Source organism: Microcaecilia unicolor, chromosome 10, assembly GCF_901765095.1.
Source record: "Microcaecilia unicolor chromosome 10, aMicUni1.1, whole genome shotgun sequence".
Taxonomy (NCBI): domain Eukaryota; kingdom Metazoa; phylum Chordata; class Amphibia; order Gymnophiona; family Siphonopidae; genus Microcaecilia; species Microcaecilia unicolor.
Genome location: NC_044040.1, coordinates 25,217,344 through 25,242,438, shown reverse-complemented (window position 1 = coordinate 25,242,438; position 25,095 = coordinate 25,217,344). Strand labels below are relative to the sequence as shown.

The 25,095-nt window shown below is 44.2% G+C and overlaps 1 protein-coding gene across 1 annotated transcript in view; it reads right to left on the bottom strand.

Annotated features, from left to right (window-relative positions):
• Window positions 1-25,095, bottom strand: part of SHANK3 (SH3 and multiple ankyrin repeat domains 3) — a 704,425-nt gene that overhangs the window by 582,175 nt on the left and 97,155 nt on the right. Inside the window, exons 2-3 of the mRNA XM_030215777.1 lie at window positions 6,714-6,917; window positions 5,392-5,463 (exon numbers count right to left, since the gene is read on the bottom strand). Coding sequence (XP_030071637.1) covers window positions 5,392-5,463; window positions 6,714-6,917 — 276 coding nt within the window. The remainder of the gene's footprint in view (window positions 1-5,391; window positions 5,464-6,713; window positions 6,918-25,095) is intronic.

The window sequence follows — 25,095 nt, the reverse complement described above, 5'->3', positions numbered from 1 at the left end:
TTCAAACAGTTGATGGATCAGCACGCCTCCTCCAGGGTTCAATGCCCCTGAACAGAGTGGTGAAGGTAATGAGATCCCCAGCCCCGGAGACTGGCATCCGTCACCACTGGAATCCATTGAGGAGTCTGCAATGACATGCTGTGGTGAAGATGGAAAGACTGGAGCCACCAGCCCAGGCTGGCCTTGGCTTGAGGGGTCCAGCAAAGGCAAAGGGCATAGTTCTGGGACACCGGAGACCAGTGAGAGAGCAGAAAAGAGGTCTCATGTGAGCTCTGGCCCAGGGCACAACTTCCAGAGTCGCCACCATGAAGCCCAGCACCTGGACTAAGTCCCAAAACTGAGGACAGGGCAGATGCAGCAAGGAATGTATCTGGCCCTGAAGTTTGACTCTCTTGTGATCCAGAAGATAGACATGGCCATGCTGCATGTTGAACAGAACTCCCAGATATTCCAATGACTGAGTCAGCTGCAACCTGCTCTTGGGCAGATTGATTATCCAACCCAGAGAGCCCAACAGCTCCATCACCTAAGCTGTAACAGTCAGGTTCTCGTGAAAGGACGAGACCTGAATGAGCCAATCGTCCAAGTACGGATGGATACAAATCCCCTCCCAATGCAGAAAAGTGGCCACCACCAAATTAACCTTGCAAAAGGTCAGGGGAGCTGTTTCCAGCCCAAATGACATTACCCAGAATTCGTAGTACTCACCCAGGACAGCAAAGTGCAAGAAGCATCTGTGCAGTGGCAAGATCGGAATGTGGAAGTACACCTCCCTGAGGTCCAGGGATGTGAGATACTCCCCCTCCTGGACTTCTGCATATAGAAGTGGCGGACCTTGAAGGACCGACCAATTCACCCTCTTGACGTCTAATACCGGCTGAGAGTAACCTCCTTTCTCGGGGACCACAAAATAGATGGAATAACGGCCCCTTCCCCTGTCAGAAGTGGAAACCAGCTGAATCGCCCCAAAGAAAGCAAGTCTCTGATAATAACGGCCACCGCATGCCACTTTGGAACAGCGGTGGAGACCAAGAAAAAATCTGCAATGAGAATTCTAGTTTGTAACCATCTCTGACAATGTCCAACACTCATTGGTCTGATGTGATCTTGGTACACTCTTCAAGAAAGCCGAAAGATTCCCCTGATGACCAGAGGGGAAGAGTGGACCAGAACCCTATCATTGGGAGCTACGGACTGCAGGTGTTACTTGGGAGGTTTGCTGAGGGGACCACTTGTCCCCCATGAAAGGGCTGCTGTGCATGCAACTTGGACCTCTGAAAAGAAGGTACCCTGCCGCACCTGTATTGTTTAGTGTCCTTGAGAAGAGGGCGTGACTGAGGCTGGAGAAAAGAGGAGCGGGCTCTTCCTCAGGCAAGCGTTGGCCCTTAGAGTCCCTGAGACTCTTCACCAGTTTCTCAAGGTCCTCTCCGAACAACAGCTTCCCCCCCGGAAGAGGAGTTTGGTCAGGCACTGCTTGGAGGCTGCGCTGGGCTGTGACCGCCAGCGCAAATTACTTGGCCAAAGCCTTGAGCCAATCATAGAGATAATCCGCCATATCCATGTCAGAAAGCGCATCAGCAGCTCATTGGACCCAGGCTAAACAGGCCTCAGATGCATATGAACTTCAGATGGAGGCCTGGAGAGACAAACCTGAAAACTCAAGGGAAAGCTTGAGAGCAGACTCCAGCTTTCTACCCAGGGTGTCTTTCAGAGCAATGCTTTCTTCCACCGGTAGCTTAGTCTTCTTGGTGATCACCGCCACCATGGAGTCCACCTTTGGCAGCTTAAACTTCTCCAGCTACTCCAAAAGTCACCCCGCTGTGAACCTCGGGCAGGGAACTCAAATGTGACGAAAACAAAACTAAAACCGCAACCCTGTGGGGAGCCAACAGCTCTAAGCAATTTAAAGCGGTGCAGGAAAGTGCAGGAAAGGCTACCAATAATAGTGCAGTGCAGGCAGGCTGGATTTTGAGGTGCCACTTGACCCCCCCAATGCCCAGATGATGCCCACAGACAGAAGTCTTGTGGAAATCAGCCAAATCTGCCCCCCCCCCCCCCCCCAGGAATACTACTGCCTAAACACCCAGATGAACCTGGGACTTTGTGTTGTTTCTCCTTTGTATGTCTTTTTGTTTTTTTGCACAATAGTAAGGAAACATAATAGAGCAGCCACAGGGGAGGAGGCGGGGGAGGGCCCTGGTGCCACCAGGTACAACCCAGACAGTAGCAGACAAGTCAAACACTCCAGGCTCAAGCGAACCAATTGGAACAGGAACCCCCAACAGCACAGACCACATGTCAATGGGAAGCTGTCCTCAACCTGCTGGAGATAGAGAATAGTGAGAGACCAGACTGCAGGCTGTCCTATATATCTCAATTCAATATCTCCACCTGCTGGTAGATGGACAAACCCATCCATTTCTGGATTCATCTGCTCTGATGAGAAGGAAATCAAAATTTCTGTTTTTGTGTATTCAAAACTTGTCATCAACCAACCATTCTGCAATAGCAGCCAATCCTTCATTTAAACGTGCAACCATCTTGTTCCAGTCCTTCCCCAAGGGGACAAACAACTGCACATCATGGACTAAATTCTGTATATGGCACTGAAAAAAAAATCGGCATTAATACAATTTAGCACTAAGCAATATTTTATAAACGGCATTCAGAGTTGGGCGCCGTTTATAGAATAGCATTTGGTGCCAGGATCCAAACCCAATTTGGGGCGTGAGGATTTATACCAACTGAAACCTGGTATAAATTCTCACGCCTAAATTAGGCACAGATCTCCCTTATTCTGTAATATCCTGAGCAAATTCCTGAAATGCCCATGATCCACCCATGCCTCTCCCATGGCCGTGCCCTTTTTTTTAGATCCAAATATAAAATCTGCACACAGATCCTGGCGCCTAAAGATGTGTACGTAATTTAAATTAATGCCAATTAGAGCTGATAATTGATTATGAGCGTCCAAATATTGGTGATAATTGGCTTGTTTGTCAATGAAATTGCATGCGCAAATTGGGTGTGTGCCTTAATTTGAGCGCCATATATAGAATTAGGGTGCATCTGCATAAATGTATCCTTTAAAACCCAGCTCTGTTATCAGCTTTCCCAGGGGATGTAAAAAATATTTAACAGCAAATGTGATAAACACAATTCAAAGTGGAGAAGTGGCCTAGTGGTTAGGGTGGTGGACTTTGGTCCTGAGGAACTGAGTTTGATTCCCACTTCAGGCACAGGCAGCTCCTTGTGACTCTGGGCAAGTCACTTAACCCTCCATTGCTCCATGTAAGCCGCATTGAGCCTGCCATGAGTGGGAAAGCGCGGGGTACAAATGTAACAAAAATAAATAGATACTATTGGAGATTCTACATGGAATGTTGCTATTCCACTAGCAACATTCCATGTAGAAGGCGGCGCAGGCTTCTGTTTCTGTGAGTCTGATGTCCTGCACGTACAGCAGAAGCCTGCTTGGCCACATTGGTGATCTGCAAGGGCTGACTTCTACATGGAATGTTGCTAGAATCTCAAATAGTAGCAACAGTGGAGGAGTGGCCTAGTGGTTAGGGTGGTGGACTTTGGTCCTGGGGAACTGAGGAACTGAGTTCAATTCCCACTTCAGGCACAGGCAGCTCCTTGTGACTCTGGGCAAGTCACTTAACCCTCCATTGTCCCATGTAAGCCACGTTGAGCCTGCTATGAGTGGGAAAGCATGGGGTACAAATGTAACAAACAAAAAAAATAAAGTATTCTCATATTTTCCCTTTAAGAAATGGTCCAGTATCCACAGGCAACAATACCTATGGACTTTGCACCTGTCCGCACATTTTTGAAAATGTTTTTATTAAAATCTATGTTGGCTGTCTTCATATATCACTATGTGTGTATATATATCTCAGGTGAAGATTTATGTTTCTTCCTTGATTTTTCTTCTCTACCATCATACAAATATAATCTCTGCGTCATCTGATACTGATAAAACTGCCATATATACCCAAATTATTCTTATCCCAATTTGATTGTGAGAGGTGTTCATTTGAGAGTCTCTTGTGTAAAATGGGCAAACCCTAGAACACTGCAAGGGTGAAGCACTGACAATCCCCTCCTCCTGTTTGTTTCACAACCCCCCCCCCCCCCCACACACACACACACACACCACCACCACCCATCAGTGGTTTCAAGGACTGCAGGCAGGCCTGCTCACTGTAGCTGTTGCATTTTCCCTTTTTCCAGTCTCTAATGCCTGATTATCAATCCTCCTTTCAATTTTTCATATGTTTCCTCCCAGCAGTATCTCCTTATCTCAGTTGGGGAAAGGGGGTGGGGTGGGGGAGTCATCAGATACATCTGGCTTAGAATGTCCACAATAACTATCTCAAAGTATACAAACTCTGAAGAGAACAAAGCATTGCTTGGGGGGGGGGGGGGGAACAATCCTGAATTTTGAGGTCAGATTCCAGCCTGGCAGAAGAACTGCATTCCTTACTGAGAAGCTCAGATCAAACCTCATGGTGAGAGGAAATAAGGAGAACTATGAACAACTTGGAAGAAAAGGAAGTAGAAGAAAACCGGGAAGGGGAGTAGGGTTCAGCAGCGTATTAATCAAAGAGAATTGTATCCCTTTGAATGATCCTGGCTTTCTACCTGTCTATCAGATTTGAACAGAAACACTACCCCCAACCTCCATCCTACAAGACTCAGTAGGATGGAGAAACTCCAAACAATAATGTGGCCCACCTCTCATGCTACAAACCCCAGTACTCAGTGGCGTTCCTACCCTTGACGGCACCCGGGGCGGATCGCCGATGCGCCCCCCCCCCGGGTGCAGCCCCCCCCCCCCCCCCCCCCCCCTGTGAAATGACACCCCCCCCCCCCCGGGTGCACTCCACTGGGGGGGGGGGTGCCGCAGCATACGCCTATCTGCTCCCAGTTCGCTACGCTCGCTAAATTCTCTCGTTCGCTGCAGCTCCCTCCCTCTGCCCCGGAACAGGAAGTAACCTGTTCCGGGGCAGAAGGAGGGAGCTGCAGTGAACGAGATAATTTAGCGAGCGTAGCGAACTGGGAGCAGACAGGCGCGTGCTGCGGCACCCCCCCAGCGGCGTGCACCCGGGGCGGACCGCCCCCACCGCCCCCCCCTTTGGTACGCCACTGCCAGCACTAACACCATCAGCTATCCAATAACAGCTCCCAGTCGCACTCCCTCATGCCCGTAAAAGCCCAGTTGTAACATTATTCTATCAGAGCCAATCACAGCTCTTCCTATCTCAATAGAGCCTGATCACAGCCATTTTAACCAAACTACATTCCTTTGTAACAGGGTCACAGCTCTTTTTGTCCTGTTTTGGCCCACCGTGCTCTTCAATCGTGTAAAAAAATCAACTGGCTCACCTTGGTGTGAAGTTTTGCAAACTGCTTGTCATCCAGCAGATTCTGAGTGTATACCCGCCTCTTGTACCGGAACTGTAAGGCAGAGAGAGACCCAGGGATGAAAGAGAAGAATGCAGTCCCATTAAAAAATATCACATTCTGTTATTCATAGAACTTAGAGACCTCAGGAGACAGGGGCCAAGGACCTGCACTTAGATAGATAGATAGATAGATAGATAGATAGATAGATAGATAGATAGATAGATAGATAGATAGATAGATAGATAGATAGATAAAGAATATAATAGTAAAGGACTATCTATCTATCTATCTATCTATCTATCTATCTATCTATCTATCTATCTATCTATCTATAATTATTAATTTATTTTGATTTATAAATCACATTTATGAAGAGATTCACCCAAAGTGGTTTTGGATCAATATTCAAATTCTGCAGTTGTTTTTTTTTTTTATTTTTTAAATGCCAGCTGTGAGTTTAAATATTTTCCAGCCGATATTCAAAGCTATTTAAGATGAAATCACCTGTGGCCACCTAACCACTGGTATTCAGCAGCACTTAACCAGATAGTGCTGCTGACTATCACCACAAGCCGCCTCTCCACTGTCCAGTTAGTGCTGGGGGGGAGGGGGGCTCTGTGGGCGGAGCCTGGGAGAAGCTAGTACTTAACCGGTTAGTGGTGATCTTCAGAACACTAACCAGTTAAGTAAGTAAATCCTTGCTCAAAGCCCACCTCTTTAATGTTGCTTTCGGCACCTAACCTTCAGGTAATCTAGACTGCCCCAAATTGACTGCCCCTATTTGACTGACTGTACATTTGTGCTTTAGATTGTAAGCTCCTTGAGCAGGGACTGTCCTTCTATGTTAAACTATACAGCGCTGCGTAACCCTAGTGGCGCTTTAGAAATGTTAAGTAGTAGTAGCAGTAAGTGGTTAAAGCTAGGACAGCAAAACGTCTGTCCTAATTTTAGCTGCCCAGATAAATGGGCACCGGTCTGAATATTGGCATAGGGGATTCTAGGTCCCTCCTGGTCCTGATCTCCTCTCCCTCCCATCCCCCAAAAACAGATGAAGCCCCAGCTCAACCCCCCTGTAGGCCCCCTTAGGCCTACCCTGAATGTCTCTAGTGGTCTAGAGGGTCATATGGGCAGGAGCAATGGCCACTCACTCCTGCTCATTATAGATCTAGCCTCAAAATGGCTGCTGCGACCCCTAATGGCAGTCTCAAGGTAATGGTACTGATGTGACAGTGGTAGATTGCTGAGCGTATACGTACAGCACTGTTATAGCAGACATAAATGCATGTGTGCGATCTACTTACCTCTAGGTATGGCACTGGTGTTACAAAAGTGGGTGGGTACTCCCTTAGCAGCCGCTCCTCATCCAAGAACTTTCCTGCTCGGCCATTGAAAGCTGGCTGGAAGAGCCCATAGTTCAGAACATCCTTCAGGCTGTGGTTTAATGTGCAGAGAATGCGTTGCTTGGAGACCCAGACGGGGGCATCAGGATTCAGCCTCAGACATTTCTGTGTAGAAAAGAGAGGGGGGAGAGGGTAACAACAGGTACAGAGAGAGGCCAAAAGTGCTGCCCAGGCTCTTGCAGAGCCAGAGAGAGCAGTAGGGTCTTCATTAATTGGCAAAAAAATGTTTTGTATGTAAAGGTTTCTAATAGGACTCAAAGAAGCAAGCAGAAGTAGGTATTATAAATGAATATTCTCTGCTGTGCTGACAGGAAATGTATTTCTGAGATCTCAAGCAGTTATATTCCTAATCGTGATGTGCTCCTTCTTTCTTCTTACTTCTGTGCTCCACAGATTCTCTGACAGTCCTTAGCCACAAAGTCTGAATTCAGGTATTAGTGTGCTCAATTGTAAAACCTGCCAGGCACAGAGGCTGAAAAGTAGATCATGGCACAAATGTACTTATATGTAGATCCTGCTGTGTTCAGAGGCTGGGAGTATAAACTCCGGCATGCGTGGGCTGGCATGAGGATCTTAGAATCTGGATATGTGAATTCTGACACTACTGCACTTCTCAAATGGCAGGAGAATAAATCCACACACCAGTGAATTGAAATATAAAAGCTGATTGTCAGCAACTTGCATGACTATAATTCTCCTTAGAACATTTCCAGATCCCAAAGGTATTTGATATTCAGTTTTTTTGAATTATTATTTGATATTCAGTTAAAAGTTGCTCCTCCTCCAGTTAATCCCACCAATCATAAATCTTCTCAGTCATGGCCTTGCTGTCTTAACTGAAAGGCTGTTATTTGTTTTTCAATCTTCTGTTTCTCTGTTCTGACTAGACTCTACTTCAGACACTGTTCATGATAAGGGGCCCACCCACTCAGTGGGAGATCTAGGGCCAGTCCCCAGCCCACCTCACCCTGCCCATTGCTCTTCCCAGCTCCACCTACAACTCCACCCATTGCTCCGCCCCAGCACAGCTGATACGCAGCCTGCAGCAAAAAGAGTGGTCTTCTCGTCCAGCATCAGCAGGAAACACCTTCATAAATCATCATCTCCTGATGCCGTGTGGTCAGCGGCAGCAGGAGATGGTGCTTTATGAAAGCGTTTCCTGCTGCCGCTGGATGGGAAGACCATTCGGTGGGAGATCCTGGCTTCTTGGCAGAAGTGTGGGAGATCGTCAATTCTTGTATACCACTGATATCCCCTTTTCCAGGGTTCAGTGCGGTTTACATTCTAGGTGAGACAAAAGCCGATAATGTTAGTGTAAGGTATGAGAGACTTGGCAGGTCTGTGATGGGGTAATTTTATTAAGTTGCTTCCACTTCCAAAGCTTATTTTACATGCAGGAAAGGGCTTTAGTAAACTTGCATGGTTGTATTCATATATGTAAGTATATTTGCTGAAAAAAAAGTGCATGCATTTCTATATGCAACATATGTAGGGCATTATCGGGGGCCTAATTTGGTCAGAACAGCAGTGCAGTTGCGATGTACATTCATATTTTATAAAATGCACAAATACACTTTACACACATGGAGGGTAATTGTATAAGCAGGAACCTAGTTTAAGGTAGGAAATCTATTTTTTTTTTTTAAAAAGGAGGTGCCCTTCTATTCTTTATAAATATTAGTGTAAGTGGCGAAAAATGCACCTTCAAGGGATGATTTGGAAAAAATAAAAATGTCTAAAAAGTGGCATAAAGCAGCATTTGGGCGTTTTTCTCACAAAATCATCCAAATCAGTATTTTTGAAAGCCATTTTCCAGATGTTTTCCTATGCTGTTCGCCTGCAGTGTGTCGAAATTTCAAGGGTCGAGATTTGGGCATTCCTAAGATCTGGACGTTTTTCAATCATAATGGAACAAATCAAAAACATCCAGGACTAAAACTAAGTTGTTTTGAGCTAGATCTGTTTTTAGAATGAATAAGCCACAAAAATGTGTCCTAAATGACCAGATAATCACTGGAAGAATAAAGGAATGACCCCCCCCCCTTACTCTCCCAGTGGTCACTGCCCCCTCCTGCCCTCCCAACGATGTAAAAGAAACAGTATATACTAGCCTCTGTGAACACCTCAGATATAGCCAGTCCCATTAGAGCGGCAAGAAGGTCCCTGGGGTAGCCTAGTGGTCGATGCAGTGTACTGTGGAGAAGAGGACCCAGACTCATAATCCACCCAAACTGTTACACTTGTGGTGGAGAGTGTCAGCCCCCCAACCCCCCCACCAAAAAACCTACTGTACCCACATATAGGTGACACCTGCAGCCATAAGGCCTACTGTAATGGTGTAAAGTTGGGTACAGTAGGTTTTTGGTGGGTTTTGGATGGCTCACTATACAGCATAAAGGAGCAATGGTGAGATGTGTACCTGGGAGCTTTCACGTGAAAGTCCACTGTAGTGCCCCCTAGGGTGCCCACTGCTCTTCTGGGGTGTTTGTGTGACCAGTCTACTAAGAATGCTGGCTCCTACTACATCCCAATGGTTTGATTTTGTTTTTTCACTTGGACCTTATTTTCTCAAAAATGAACCAAAAAGATAAATGCAGTAGAGCACAAAAACATCTAGCAAATAGCCATTTTCAAAAAAAGAAGATGTTTTTCTGTTTTGAAAATGTCTATATTCCTCACTTGAATTTTGGATGTTTTGAGCAAAAATGCCCCTCCACATCTACATTTGGCAAGAACATGCATAAATTATAGTATTCTTTTATCTAAGCATGTACTTGGTCGCACCAGGCACGCTCCACCAAACTTCACCCATGTGCACACAAGTATACTTACAGACTGCTTCATAGGAGCCAACTTTTCAAAATTATTGGGGGGTGCTAAGCCCAAAGGAAATAACCCCTCCCTGGACACATACAAGGAATCTTCTCAATATTGGGGGTGCTCAAGCACCCACAGCACCCACAGAGTCGGCTCCAATGGACTGCTTGGTATTTTAAGAGTCCACGTTTTCAAGGCTATCTTCTTAAATGTGACTCAATAGAACCCTGAATACTCAACTCTTCAAATATAACAGGTTCTAGATATCCAAATTAGTTCTCCCTCTCACTCCTTTCAAATGTTATAGAGTGACGGAAAGCAGCTGAAGCCGGCGAAAATCGGCTTTCGATTATACCGATTTCGTCGGCTTCAGGAGATGGCCGGCCATTTCCCGATTTGTGTCAGACGATGGCCGGCCTTCTTGTTCAAAAATAAGCAGGATAGTAAATGACAGCAGATAAAAACCTGAACAGTCCATCCAGTCTGCCCAACAGTCACATTCATTATTTAATTCAACATTAAAATCAACAATGAACGTGAGATTATATACTTGATGATGGTCTTTCTTAGGTGTTTCTGGGACATAAACCGTAGAAGTCAACCCGGCTCTGTCCTTATGTTCCAACTACTGGAGTTGCTGTCAAAGCCCAATCCAGTTTTTCTGAATCTGTCTTGTCATTTGCGGGACACAGACCGTAAAAGTCTGCCCGGCACTGTCATCATGTTCCAAATTACTGGAGTCTGCTTCAAAGCTCTCTCTAGCAGTGGCGTAGCTACGTGGGGCCACGGGGGCCTGGGCCCCCATAGATTTGGCCCTGGACCCCCATGCCGATGACCCTCTCGACCCCCCTCCCGCCGCCAACCCGCTGTAGCATACCTTTGCTGGCGGGGGACCCCAACCCCCGCCAGCCGAGGTCCTCTTTTTCCGGCGCAAGGCTTCCTTCTGTTTCTGTGAGTCTGACGTCCTGCATGTACAATGTGCAGGACATCAGACTCAGAAACAGAACGAAGGAAGAAGAGGACCTCGGCTGGCGGGGGTTGGGGTCCCCCGCCAGCAAAGGTAGGCGACGGCGGCGGCGGGTTGGCGGCGGGAGGGGGGGTGTCGAGAGGGTCATCTGCGGGGGGGGGGGGGTCAAAGTTGGTGGTGGCTGCAGCGGGGGGGGGGGGGGGTCTAAAATGTGCCCCCTCACCTCGGGCTCCGGACCCCCCTCCCACCGAAGTCTGGCTACGCCCCTGCTCTCTAGCCCATCCTAAACTGGATTGCAATATGCGGGACATAGACCGTACAAGCCAGCCCAGCACCGGCCTTAATTTTTACAGCCAGAGTTGCCATCTAAGCACCACTGACATATCATTTTGTTTTCTAATTAGAGATCCTCTGTGTTCAACCCACACCTTTCTGAATTCTGCCACCATTTTTTCTCCACCACCTTTCTCTGTAGGGCATCCCAAGCATCAACTACCCTCGCCACGAAAAAGAATTTTCTGACATTTACCTTTTTAGGAATTTTCACAGGGCTGTCCTGTGATAAAATTTATGTTCATATCTCTATTTACAGTATACATCTGTTACGCACTGTAGAAATCATGATGATAATAATAATAGTAATATATTTTATCCTGTGGCTGGGAGGTTGAATCATGGCATTCATACACTTGGGTGAGATTCTCACTGCACTCTGGAGCTGATATGTGAAACCTAGCACTGGTAGTCTAAGAGTACAGATCCCCATATGCTCTGAAACTGGAATCTTTTATTTGCAATGGAGTCACAAGGGATGCCATGTTAAAGATGAAGTTAATGTCAGCTTTTGCAGTTAGCTGCAGTTTTAATAACACTAATGCCCCCGGTGCGGAGAAGTATTGGCTGCAGCTGTTCTCTGGCTCAGCCCAATCTCTTCTCCCTGGTAACACTGAGTTATGGAGCAATTACCTACACTTCCTCCTCCGGGGAGAAGGTGGATAACTCCAGACTGATGTGTAATAAACATAAACACAGCAATAATACAGCTTCTCGGTGTACATGTGCATCTTCCTTATCACAAAGACCTGAAAAGGCTACTCGCAGGCAGGTCCTAGGGAGCTTCCTGCGAGCATACATGCGTGGTCATTAGGACGATGGGAAGCCCTGTTGCCTCTAATCACTATAATGGTTTCCTATATGGTTCTGCATTTTTTTGTTTCTTTCCCAGAACATTCAGGGTTAAAGAGTCGTATTGAAACCTTTCCATCATCACTGGGCAGGTTCAAGGATGTACCACATAAGAACATAAGAATAGCCACACTGGATCAGATCCATGGTCCATCTAGCCCAGTATCCTGCTTCCAACAGTGGCCAATCAAGGTCACAAGTACCTGGCAGAAACCCAAATAGTAGAAACATTCCATGCTACCAATCCCCGGGACAAGCAGTGGCTTCCCCCATGTCTATCTCAATAACAGACTATGGACTTTTCCTCCAGGAACTTGTCCAAACCTTTTTTTAAACCCAGATACACTAACCACTGTTAGCACATCCAGAGCGTAACTTTTCTTTGGGTGAAAAAAATATCTCCTCCTATTTGTTTTGAAAATATTTCCATGTAATTTAATTGAGTGTCCCCTGATCCAAAGATATCAAGGTGTGGGACTACCAAAATAAATAGACAAAATCAAAACAATGGAACAGTTTTCATTGGATCAAATACACCCCACCTGACTTCTGCCTATGGTCCAACAAGAAATTATAGAACCTTGGAACATTCTCACGGCCATGATGCTTCTTCCTGTCCTTCCTTCTCTCTGGACTCTGGGCCTTGCTGGACTTCACACTCATTCAAGATAAGACTTTCTCCAGGCTCCAGCAACAACTCTGCAACCCAAAGACTTCTTTTCCAGCAAGGACCTCCTTCACCACTCCAACCAGCAGCAGAAAGAATTCATCTAAACCTCAATCAAAGACCATCCAACTGCAGAGGAAAGAGCTCCTTCACCACCCCAGCCAAAAGACCTCCTTCTCTACTCCAACCAGCAACCTCTATCAGAGTGAGTTACTATTAATCCAGCCTAATTAATAATTCAGACTTTCTAACAATATTTATCTTGTGGCACATTTCCCTTGTATAAAATCCCTAAAAACTGTCTTTTAACATTATTGCATTATCTGTATTGTAAATAAACATTTTAAAGGTAAATATTTGGTCTTTATATTCTCAGCACATGTCCTTAAACATTACAGTGCAGGTTAATGTAATTCCCCAAATATATCCCTTCATCCCCTTTTTTACACTATCACTATCCTTTCCCTTTTACACATGGAATTTCTATCCATAGGGATTCTAAGAAATGTCCTGCAGAATTTTCAGTCTACTTGATTCAAAGCCCTCTTTAACACATAATGCTACCCATCCACCAATTCGATCCACCCTATCACTGTGATATAATTTGTACCCTGGTATGACAATGTCCCACTGATTATCTTCCTTCCACCAGGTCTCAGAGATGCATGCCCATTATATCTATCTTTTCACTTAGTGCAATATATTCTAACTCTCCCATCTTATTTCTTAGGCTTCTGGTATTTGCATATAATCACTGCAAACAATGTTTGTTGTTCCTATTCACAACTTGCTCAGCAGTTGACAGTGTTAATTTACAATCTTGAAAATCTGTCTGCGCTTTATTTAAAGACACCTGATCTACTATGGTTTCAATTGCAACCTCATCTTCTCTGTTTTGGTGATATCATTTAAAGATACCTTGTTCGGAACCATGCACTTTTGAGTGACTGTTGGCCTTCCCCCGATTTCTAGTTTAAAAGGTGCTCTATCACCATTGTCTGAACCACGCATTGAGACTTCAGAGCTCTGCCTGCCTCTTGGGTCCTGCATGTGGAATAGGGAGCCCGTCTGAAAATGCTACCCTGGAGGATTTGGATTTCAGCTTTCTACCTAAGAGCCTAAATTTGGCTTACAGGACCTTCCTACCACATTTTCCTACATTTGTGGTACGTGCATGTACCAAGACAGCTGGCTCCTCCCCAGCACTATCTAAAATCCTATCTAGGTGCGTGTCAGGTCTGCCACCTTCGCACCAGACAGGCAAGTGACCAGGCGATCCTCATGTCCCACTAGGCACCCAGCTATCTACATGCCTAATAATCGAATCACGAACTACAACAGCCATCCTAACCCTTCCCTCCTGGGCAGTTCTTGGCGACACATCCCTGGTGGGCTGGTCCTGGCTACAGGACTACTTCCAACTTCTCCAGGGTGATACTCTCCTTTTAGGAGACCTGCCTCCTCAGAGGCAGCACAGGGGCTACCTGACTAGAGGTGGAACTTTTCTACAACGTCCCTGTATGCCTCCTATATGTATCTCTCTATCTCCCTCAGCTCCTTCAAGTCTGCTACTCAGGCCTCAAGGGAACAGACTCATTTTCTGAGAGCTAGGAGCTCTTTGCATCAAGCACACACATATAACCTCTTACCAACTGAGAGATAATCATACATGTGACACTCAATGCAAAAGACTGGATAGCACCCCTCTCTCTGCTGGTCTGCATCTTAGTATTAGAGAGTTGTTTAATTAAAACTTCTTAAGGTACTAGGGATATTAGATAACGAGCTTTAAGAAACTAATTAAATGTAATTAAAACTCTAATGAAAACTCTCCTCTTGTTATCATAATTAAAATAATTGACTATAAATGAAGAGATGTGCTAGGAGTGAGTGGGAGTGGGATGGGAATGAAGATTGAACTAGGCCCTGTTGTGCCTTCTAGAGGCTATATTTTAATGCTGTGTGGCAGAAAGTTCAAGTTCTAAAATTATGAGAAAAAGGATATGAAGACTAGCTAATAAAGTTTGCTTTTTTTAATCCTGTCTTTATCAATAACCTACAATTCCTGTTTTAAACCCCAATCTTTCAGTTATCAAAGCACAGAGCAAAATAATGTTCACTTACCAGAGAAATGTCCTCTTCTCTCAGAAATTTCCCTTTTAGTATCCTGATCCTAAGGTCATTGATGCAGTGGTCAGTGATCTGGCCTGGGAATATGTTCCACGTTTCTTTTGTTCTACTCTCTGAGGTGTTAAAGTGCGCTTTGAGATGCTGCATCAATGACCTTAGGATCAGGCTACTAAAAGTGAACCTTCAAAACTACTCAAGAATGTAAGACATTTGTAATTAAAATGATCAAGCACAACAGGACTTAATAACTTCCTAAAAGGATGTTGAACTCAACCCAAGCGTATTATTGTGTGTATAGGTAGAAAGGCTTTCTTTGGTGTGGGTCACATACTTTGGAACTCCATTTCAGAAGAATTTAAACTGACTAAAGATGGAGTGCAATTTAGGAAGCATTAACTTAGATATTCAAAACATTGGCCCACTTAACTTTGGGAGTTACCTGGATAAAGCTAAAGATATGCTGGGGCTACAGTCAAACCTTTGCCTGATAGCCCCAGCATATCTTTAACTTTGCCCATTGAATATCAGTGCCAAATATCAGGGCTATCTAGTTAGTAAGGGTTAGGACAGCTGTTCTAGTTGGTGATTCAATCATTAGATATGTAGATAGCTGGGTGGCTGGTGGGCATGAAGATTGCCTGGTCACTTGCCTGCCTGGTGCAAAGGTGGTGGACCTCAATTAATGTCCTCTAGTTCTACCACCTTCCCGTCTTTAGAAACTGTTCATTTGCGGATTAATTTAGTGTCCAATGTTCCCATCAATCTGTTCCCATATGGCTTATTACGGGAACACTGGACACTAAAGGGTTAATATCTTTCAAATATTTGAACGTCTGTAATATATCACCCCTGTTTCTCCTTTCTTCCAGGGTATACATGTTTAGGTCAGCAAGTCTTTCTATGTACGTCTTGCTATGTAAACCCCATACCATTTTTGTCGCTTTTCTTTGAAACACTTCCAGTCTTTTTACATCCTTAGCAAGATAAGGCTTCCAAAACTGAACACAATATTCCAAGTGGGGTCTCACCAACACAATATTCCAAGTGGGGTCTCACCAACAACTTGTACAGGGGCATCAACATCTCCTTTCTTCTGCTGGTTATACCCCTATCTATGCAGCCTAGCATCCTTCTGGCCAAAGCCAATGCCTTGTCGAATTGTTTCGTCACCTTGAGATCCTCAGACACTGTCACCCCAATGTCACTCTCCTGAGCCGAGCTTACCAATCGCTCCCCTCCTACCTGGTACATCAATTTTGTATTTCTGCACCCCAAGTGCACTACTCTGCATTTCTTGGCATTAAATTTTAATTTTTGCCCAAATTTCATACCAGTTCTAACTCTAAAATTATTTATAACGTTTTTGAATAGTGCTCAGTGTATGTGAAGTGCCAAACCACTGCATACCACGGTACCGGCATATAGCAATTCAGCCTTATACCATCATAGCACCGGGTCCCACTCTTCCTGCCCTGTAAGTACGTTCTAATATTGTTGTTTGTCATCTTATAGAGTCTTGCAATCTCTGTAAAATCTTATTGAGTGTTGCTTATCTCAAAGCAGTATCCCGTAGTGAAGTGCTACTGGTATCCTATGAACTGGAATGGTGAAGTTTGTGTACAATATCCAAACAGTAAAAGTGTTCTTGGGAACAAGAGCACTTTTAGATGGACCACTGGTCTGATTCAGTATGGCTATTCTTATGTTCTTATATTCTTATCAAACCAAAATAAAAGTGGAAGTCACCAAAATACAAATGTTCAAGACAGGGGCATAGCTAGACTTCGGCGGGAGGGGGGTCCAGAGCCCGAGGTGAGGGGACACATTTTACCCCCCCCCCCCCGCCATTTTTGACCACCCCCCGCCACCACCACCAACAACAACTTTGACCCCCCCCGGCGCCAACCCTTTCGACCCCCCCCCCCTTCCCGCCACTGCCGCCACCGTCAGGTACCTTTGCTGGTGGGGGACTCCAACCCCCGCCAGCCGGTCCTCTTCTCTGGCGCGGCCGCGTTTCTGGCTGATCTGCAAGGCTTCATTCTGTTTCTGTGAGTCTGACGTCCTGCACGTCGTACGTGCAGGACGTCAGACTCACAGAAACGGAACGAAGCCTTGCAGATCAGCAACGCAGTTGTGCCGGAGAAGAGGACCAGCTGGCGGGGGTTGGGGGGCCCCCCGCCAGCAAAGGTACACGACTGTGACGGCAGGGGGGATCGAGAGGGTCGTCAGCAGGGGGGGGCCAGGGCCAAATCTACCGGGGCCCATGCCCCCATGGCCCCACGTAGCTACGCCCCTGGTTCAAGATGGTGAATAATGTCAATAGGCCGATAATAATAGAGTCCATCACATTTATTAATTCATAATTGGTTAAACCTCAATCCAACTGAAGAGATAAGACCCAACACGGGCCAAGGGGTCCTCTAAAACGTGCAAATATTTTTTTTTTTTTTTGTTACATTTGTACCCCACGCTTTTCCCACTCATGGCAGGCTCGATGGATAATGGGAGGTTACAACCAAAAGAAGGACGGCTTTACAAGTTACTAGCCCACAGTAAAACAGCGATGTTCTCGTCCAGCACTACTTCATATCCCATTTTGATTGTATACAGTAGCGCTGCCAAGCACACGAAAAATGCAAAACCCTGCGAAAAGTATGCTTCAAGCCTACAGCAAACCTGAAGTACTATAATGGTATTGTTAAGTTTCGAACAGCACCAATGCCATCTAGGAAAAGGTAGCATTACAAATATTATATTTCCACCACCTGCTCCGCCACCCAATCTCAGAAGCTTAGCTGAAATTGGGTGGCGGAGCAGTTGGGGGGAAGAGGGGTTGGTGGTTGGGAGGCTAGGATAGGGGAGGGCAGACTTATACGGTCTGTACCAGAGCCGGTGATGGGAGGCGGGACTGGTGGTTGGGAGGCGGGAAATACTGCTGGGCAGACTGATACGGTCTGTGCCCTGAAAAGGACAGGTACAAATTCAAGGTAAGGTACAAATTCAAGGTAAGGTATACACATATGAGTTTGTCTTGGGCAGACTGGATGGACCATGCAGGTCTTTTTCTGCCGCCATCTACTATGTTACTATGTTGAGCCCAATCAGCAATACAATTCCTACTGTGAAAGCAGCAAAAGCAGGATTGCTGCAGATCTTTACACAGAAACTATACACTAGCACAGTGGTTCCCAAACCCGGTCCCGGAGGCACCCCGGCCAGTCAGGTTTCCAGGATAGCTACAATCAATATTCATGAAATAGATTTGCATGCAGATCTCTCTCATGAATACTGAGGAAAATAGAAATTGTGTGCTAAACTCTGTTTGTGTCTAAAAGCTAGAAAGGAGATGAGGTTAAGGGGCTCATTTTCAAAGCATTTAGACTTACCAAGTTCCACAGATTACTCTAGGGCTCATTTTCGAAAGAGAAAAACATCCAAAAAAGTGTCATATGTTATTGTAATTTGTATTTATTTTATGTATTTATTTATTTGCTGCATTTGTACCCCACATTTTCCCACCTCTTTGCAGGCTCAATGTGGCTTACATTATATTGCAAAAGGTATAATCATAAATAGAGTAAGGGTTTGGCCTAATTTGACATATTACTGTGTGAGAAATTAGGTAACTAGGTCAGTAGAATGATTTATATAACACAAAATAAAACAGGTAAGATATAATGACCAATAGTGATAATGTGATTAATATAATCAAATTGGAAGGGATCAGTATTAGTTGGTTTAGATATAGAATGGAATCAAGTCATTAAGGAGGATTCTTATTGTAAGTCTCTTCGAACAGGTGCGTCTTCAATAACTTCCGGAAGGCTGTCAAGTCAGGCGCTGTTTTTATGGCATTCGGTAGTTTATTCCATAATTTTGTGCAGAGGTGTGTGAAGGTAGATGCGTGTAATGATTTGTATTTGAGTCCTCTGCAATTGGGGTAGTGGAGGTTTAGGAAGGTACGTGATGAACGTTTGATGTTTAAATTCTGTACATTATTACGTTTTATTCACTTTATTGTTTGTTTGTAAGCCGCATTGAACTGGAGTCTATTTCGGGCTAATGTGGGGTATAAATGTCATAAATAAATAAATAAAGCAGCTTTTGGACAAATTTCTTCTCCAAACGTCCAAATCGGTATTTTTGAAACCTATTTTGCAGACGTTTATGCAGTGCGTCCAAATCACAAGGGGGTGTGTGTTGGGGGCCGTTTTGGGGGCGGGCCTAGGGCATTCCTAATACTTGGACGTTTTACAGCCATAATGGAACAAAAAGGGCTGAAACTTCAACGTTGTTTTTAGAACGAATAAGGCACAAAAAGGTGTCCTCAATGACCAGACAACCACTGGAGGGAATCAGGGATGACCCCCTCCTTACTCACCCAGTGGTCACTGACCCCCCCCCCCACGCCCCAAAGTTGTGATTAAAAATATTACTTACCAGCTTCTATGGCATCTGCACTATAGAGAGTTGGACCCAGGCCCATATCCCACTCTGCCTGTTACACTTGTGGTGGAAAGTGTGAGCACTCCCACACTCCCCCGAGACCTACTGTATCCACATATTGGTGACTCCTTCACCCATAAGGACTATTGAAGTGGTGTACAGTTGGGTACAGTAGGTTTTTGGTGTGTTTTGGAGGCATACAGTATAAGGGGGTAACGGTGAGATGTGTACCTGGGAGGTTTTTTTTAATGAAGTTCACTGCAGTGCCCCCTAGGATGCCCCATTGCTCTCCTGGGATGACTGTGTGGCCAGTCTACTAAGAGTGCTGGCTCCTCCTACATCCCGATGGCTTGATTTTTCTACATTTTTTCACTTGGATTTTTTTTGTTTTTGTTTTGAAAATGGCCCAAAAAGATAAACGAACAGAGCACAAAAACATCCTGCATGTGGCCATTAAAAATTAAAAAAAAAAAAAAGATGTTTTGCTGTTTCAAAAATGGCTTATATTTCCTATTCAGATTTGGGACGTTTAGCATAACTTTGTAAGTCTAAGTGCTTTTAAAATATGGCTCTTTCTCTGTATTTAAAAGCAAAATGGGAAATTACATTAAAAACCTTTGTGTGTTTAAAAACTAAAAAGCAGCTTAAATTAAACATCTTTGTCTATACAGTGGTAAATTATTTGCTGGATAAATTACCCTATAAAGAAAAGGTTTATAAAAGTTTCTTGAAGGTGAGAGAGTGAGCTGTGGTAGGGATCTGATAATGTGTTAGTCAAAGCACTGTTAAGAGATAAAAAGGGGAAAATGAAAGGGTCACTGTCATACTAACTGCAGTGTGAATCATCAAAAGAGCTTGTTCAAAGTCATTCCCTTAGAAGCACAGATATATAGGAAGCGTTCAGTTACTCTCAGTCCTGAAGGAATGGTGAAATAGGAGCTACCTCTGATGGAGAGAATCTGGACTTGTAAATATCAGCTTGCTGGAAAATTGTGTATCTTAAAAATTGGGGAGAATATTAAATTGTGGGTTAAACTGATACATGTTATGCATACTTAAAAGCTACAAAGGAGGGCGGTGTGAGCTGTCTCACCCGACGCGTCTCTGAAGTAGTTACCTTAGTCGTTGTATCGAGCGTTTTGCCGGTCGGAAGGATGGGCAAAAGGAGAGGCAAAGTCCGGGAAGTTCCCTCTACCCTGGTCGGTGTGCCTCCGCTTGTACAGACGACGCTGGAGCAATTCGGATTGGCATCGGGTCCTGGGATGGTTTCTACCCCTTCTGTCGGGGCCTGCGCATTGGCGTTGGACAACAGTGTAGATGGGGCTTCCCTAAGCCCTGTCGAATGTTCGGCGCCCCCACAACCCGGAACAGAAAGTCTCTGTGCAAGCCCTGATGCCTCAGCCCGAAGTGGAGAACAGTGCGAGCATGGAGGGAGCCTGCATACGACGGGGAACATCGCTGATGGCTTGGAAATGCCAGAAATTTCATCTGCTCACGTTATTCAAACAGTGAGTATCCTGGAACAAGCTATCAAAGCCCCTCTACCGGTTTTTTCAGTGGGGAAAATGGTGAAACCAGCCGTAGTGACTTTAGAGTCACTCTGGGACCAAACTTCTACAATTTACTCAGCTCTACAAACTTTAATTTGTAAAAATGTGGAAACAATTAAAGTTCTATCTGAGTCTACGTTGAAACAAATGCATATTAATGAATTCCAGGCATCTGAAGTTAAAAGACTGACCGAAAAGACTGAAAAAATGGAACTTGTGGTACAAACTTTAGTTAAGAAAAAGAATTTTACTTCAAGACGTCTGGAATACTTGGAAAATCAATCGAGGAGATTGACTTTGCGTTTCATAAATTTTCCTAGATCGCCTTTGGTTTCCCCAATTCAAATGGCGAAGAAATATCTGGTTGAGATCCTGGGAATGCAGGAGAATTCATTGCCACCCCTAACTAGAGCTTTTTACATTCAATCTGATGTTAAAAAATCAGAAAATTTACAAACTCAGGGAGCAATGGATCTCACTACATTCCTAGAATCCTCTCTTGAGGTTATAACACAAAGAATTACATTGCTTGTAACTTTTGCATTGGAAATGGATAGGGACGCAGTACTCAGACTTTCCTTAAGACACTTGGATACTATGTTTTGGGGTTCAAAGATTAGAGTTTTCCCTGACTTATCCAGGGAAACACAGAGGAGACGTAAGGTCTTTTTATTGCTACGGCCTAGGGTGGTAGCTATTGGGGCTGATTTTCTTCTGAAATTTCCCTGCATTTGCAGAGTAAAATTTCAACTTAAACAATATCAATTTTTTGACCCGAAACAGTTGGATGATTTTTTAGTATGTATAGAAGAAGTAAAAGTACAAGTTTAGTCACTTATGTAACACTGTATGACAGGCTGGAGTAAACCACTTGGGAAAGATACAGCTTTTTTGATTTAAATGCTTAATAGTAAGTAGAGAAAGTTTCCTATTTCTTGGATCCGTTTCTTACTGTTGTGGTCGCTGGTTTAAAAATTAATGGTGTAATTAAGTTTATTTTTGTTTCCTTCTTGATATATTGTGTGATTTGTGTGTTATCAATCATAAACTAATATGTTTGTTAAAAACTAATAAAGAAATAAATTTAAAAAAAAAGCTACAAAGGAACTTGGATTAAAAGTCTTTACCTATGCTTGTTTCACACACACACCTGCAAAACACATGTTTTGATTTATTGGCTGTTACCCCAGCCTTTTTCACAATAAGAGTCAACTACTGATTGACTGTTAATACTTTGCAAGCCATTGACAAACATTAAATGCAACAAATTTAAAGTACTTTATGGTTTATGGAGCTTAATATAGTGACCTTTTGCGAGAACACAACAGAGCAGTTTACAAATACATTATAACAGGAGGAAAAAAGGAATGACACGATTGAATAGGAAAGAAAAGCAAAGGAGAGATGACCATGCTACTTGTCCCTAGATCCCCCAGCTCAGAGCTATAACACTACAAGCACTGCTGGAGTGGAAAACCAGGGAGCAGAAGCTTGTTCAAATAAATATGCCTTAAGACCCGATTGAAATTTGATAAAGGAAGCTTCAGTACGCAGACCCAGGGGCAAGGCAGTCCAAAGCAATGGGGCAAAAAAGAAGGCACGTGGTGTGTTGCCGCTGTAGTATCTATGGGGGCTATCCTGTCTTTTCTACTGCATGGTACCTGTATAATTATGTCTGAATTGATGAGAGGTTATATGTGTGCACTCCATGCAAAGAGCTCCTGGCCCTCGGAGAAAGAATCTGATCTCTGGAGACTAGAGTGGCAGATCTGGAGGTGCTGGGACAGAGAAGCATACGAAGAAATGTTCAGGGACATAGTAGAGTGGTAATTCAACCACTAAACAAGCTCCAACGAATCACCAGATTCCTAAAATTGTGAAACGCATCCACATATTGACAATTTGGCTAAAGTAAAAAGACAAAGAATTATGTGTCTTTTAGTGGTCATCTGGGATCTTTTTTCCTCCTATTAGTATGTATCCATGATATACGTTGTGGTGTACCAATTGAATTCAGCCAGATTGTCAATATATGATTGTGTTATATAGTAGAGTAGTCTCATCTCCAACCTGGCAGCCATTCTTCAGCAATAAGGAAGAATGGTCACTTGGATTTAGATTTTAGACATATAACTCTCCTTTTCCAAATCCAAGCTCCAGGTGAGTAACTATTCAAGTCTTCTAGAAAGTTCCTCTCTTCCCTGCCGTAGCAGCTCCTCCTGTTTTCCCTCAGGACCTGCACTGTAGCACTACTTCTCAGATGGCACTTGGGAACATAGCCCCCTGCCAATCTCCTTGGTACACCACTGGTGTGAACAAAGAGAGCAAGGGGATGAGCTAGAGCCATTGCTACATAAGAAGGGAACGCTATGCTGGAGCTGCCACCAGTAGGAAAGCTGAGAGGATAAGGGCTTAATACCCTTACACTTTCCCTGTCAGTAATCTGCATCCATGCCACAATCTCTTAGTGCCATACCCAGGAGGGAGGAGGAGTTGGGAGAGGGCCATGGTCCCTGGGCATAAGCCTGATGGGGTGCTAGAGAAGGAGCTGGAAGGTCAAAAACGAAATCATTCGCAAGACCTTTGTGATGTAATGTGTTGGGGGAGACAAGATGGAAACACTAGCCCCCAGGTGCTGAAGAACCATGATACACCACTACATTATCTTCCAGAAATAAGAGGTTTTCATATGCAAAGGACCGTTGTATTGATCTATTTAGAGCACCCTGCGTTATCTCTACCTATTTTAATAGAAATAGCATAGAAGATCTCAGAATGATTTGGGATTATAGTTTAAAAAAAAACCTATGTAAAGAAGTAAGAATTGCCATGGCAACTGGTCTTTTCAGTTGCATTCAGCAGTGACACACTCTTACACCTTTAAAGTACTGCACTGTTGTGAACACAGGCTTAATATTATATGAATCACACCATGTACTCTGAATAAAAGCACAGTTATAAAATAAAAAACCACTGTTTAATACCAAATACTGTAGCTGCTGGTGACATTAACCAGCAGAGGGAGCCCCGCAGAGGTCACAGTGACTTCTGGACTTGGGCATTGCTGGGACTTTCAGTCATTAACAAACCAAGCAATACCTGCTCCCAGCTGAGGCTGCTTAATAATGCATAAAAGAGGTGTTGAAGAAGAAAATCCTGTACGGAAAAGAAAAAAATACACCTAGTCTGCACTGCGTGGTGTTTCAAAAGTCCATGTGACGCTCAGTGACATCCCTGCTGAGGGAAAATATTCAGCTGGGTTCTATGGATTTTCAGCAGTATTATCTATCCAAGTAGCACTGCCGAAAATTCATCAATAACTTTAAATTAAAGTTATATCTGCCATTTGTGCAGAATTACTTGGCTGCACTACCCATCCAGCACTTGAATATTGCTGCTTAGATGTATAATTTTTTTTTTTTAATCACGCTCTTAAATGCCCCCAGCCATGTTCATTTTAAAAATAAATAACTTTGGCTGGTCAGCAATTTAAATGACCAAAATTACCCATTCAAGTGGCCTGGATTAAAAAAAATAAAAGCTCTTATGCGGTCGGTGCCCGCTGCTGCCAACCACATGAGTGTTTTCGAATATCGACAAGATTATTTCTAAGCAATTATAGCAAATATGCAAAGGTTAGCTTTTGGCTATCTCCACACAGCCACCACCCGTGCTGCATAGCTGGCTTCAACAGTTATTTAGTTTAAACACGGACATTTGAATTTCATTTTGCCATACAGTTCAAGGCAGTTTCCAACATTCATAACAAATACAGATATCGTACAATTAAAATACAGGCACAACAACATCATGTTAGAATTAACATTTGTACTACTTACAAATGCATATGAGACTGACGAACCCAGAATTCATATTGAAACATCCAGCAAAATATTATTAAGGGACACTTTTACTGAAGCTTAGCATGCGCTGACCCCAGGATTCTATATGCCGTGCTGAGATTCCCTTGCAGAAATCAAAGTGCATTCCATAACAATGTGCATAACTTAATTAGTTAACAAGCTAGTCAGTGCCTTCTTCACGCAATCCCGTTAGGCTTATGGGCAGAGGTGGCTCACGGGGTTGCGGGGTCATAAGCCAACTGTAATCCCCTGAACTATTAGTGCAGAGGGTAAAAACTGGATGGACTCCGGAAAAAACTGACTCCTCCAAATAGGAGTGGGTAAGGCTTATGAGGAGTTTATGGTAATGTTGTGGGGTGTATTATTTGGGACTGGTTATGAGTGACTGATTGAAAGGAGATGTCACATGAAGGGGGTGGAGTTTAGAATGTAATAAAAACTGTTACATTGCCCAGCACATGGTCTTTGGTTGCCTGTACCCCCGCCAGGACCTGTGAGGAGAGGGGATATCCTGTTCTGGCTTGATAACCTGAGGCTGATTAAAATTGGTAGTCCCAGAGACTGAGTGGAGAGCTCCAGGAGTGGGTGAACCCTCCTGGGAGCAGAGCAGGGGAAGACCTACTCAGGGTTCAGAGGGGGCAGACTGGAGTTGCATCTC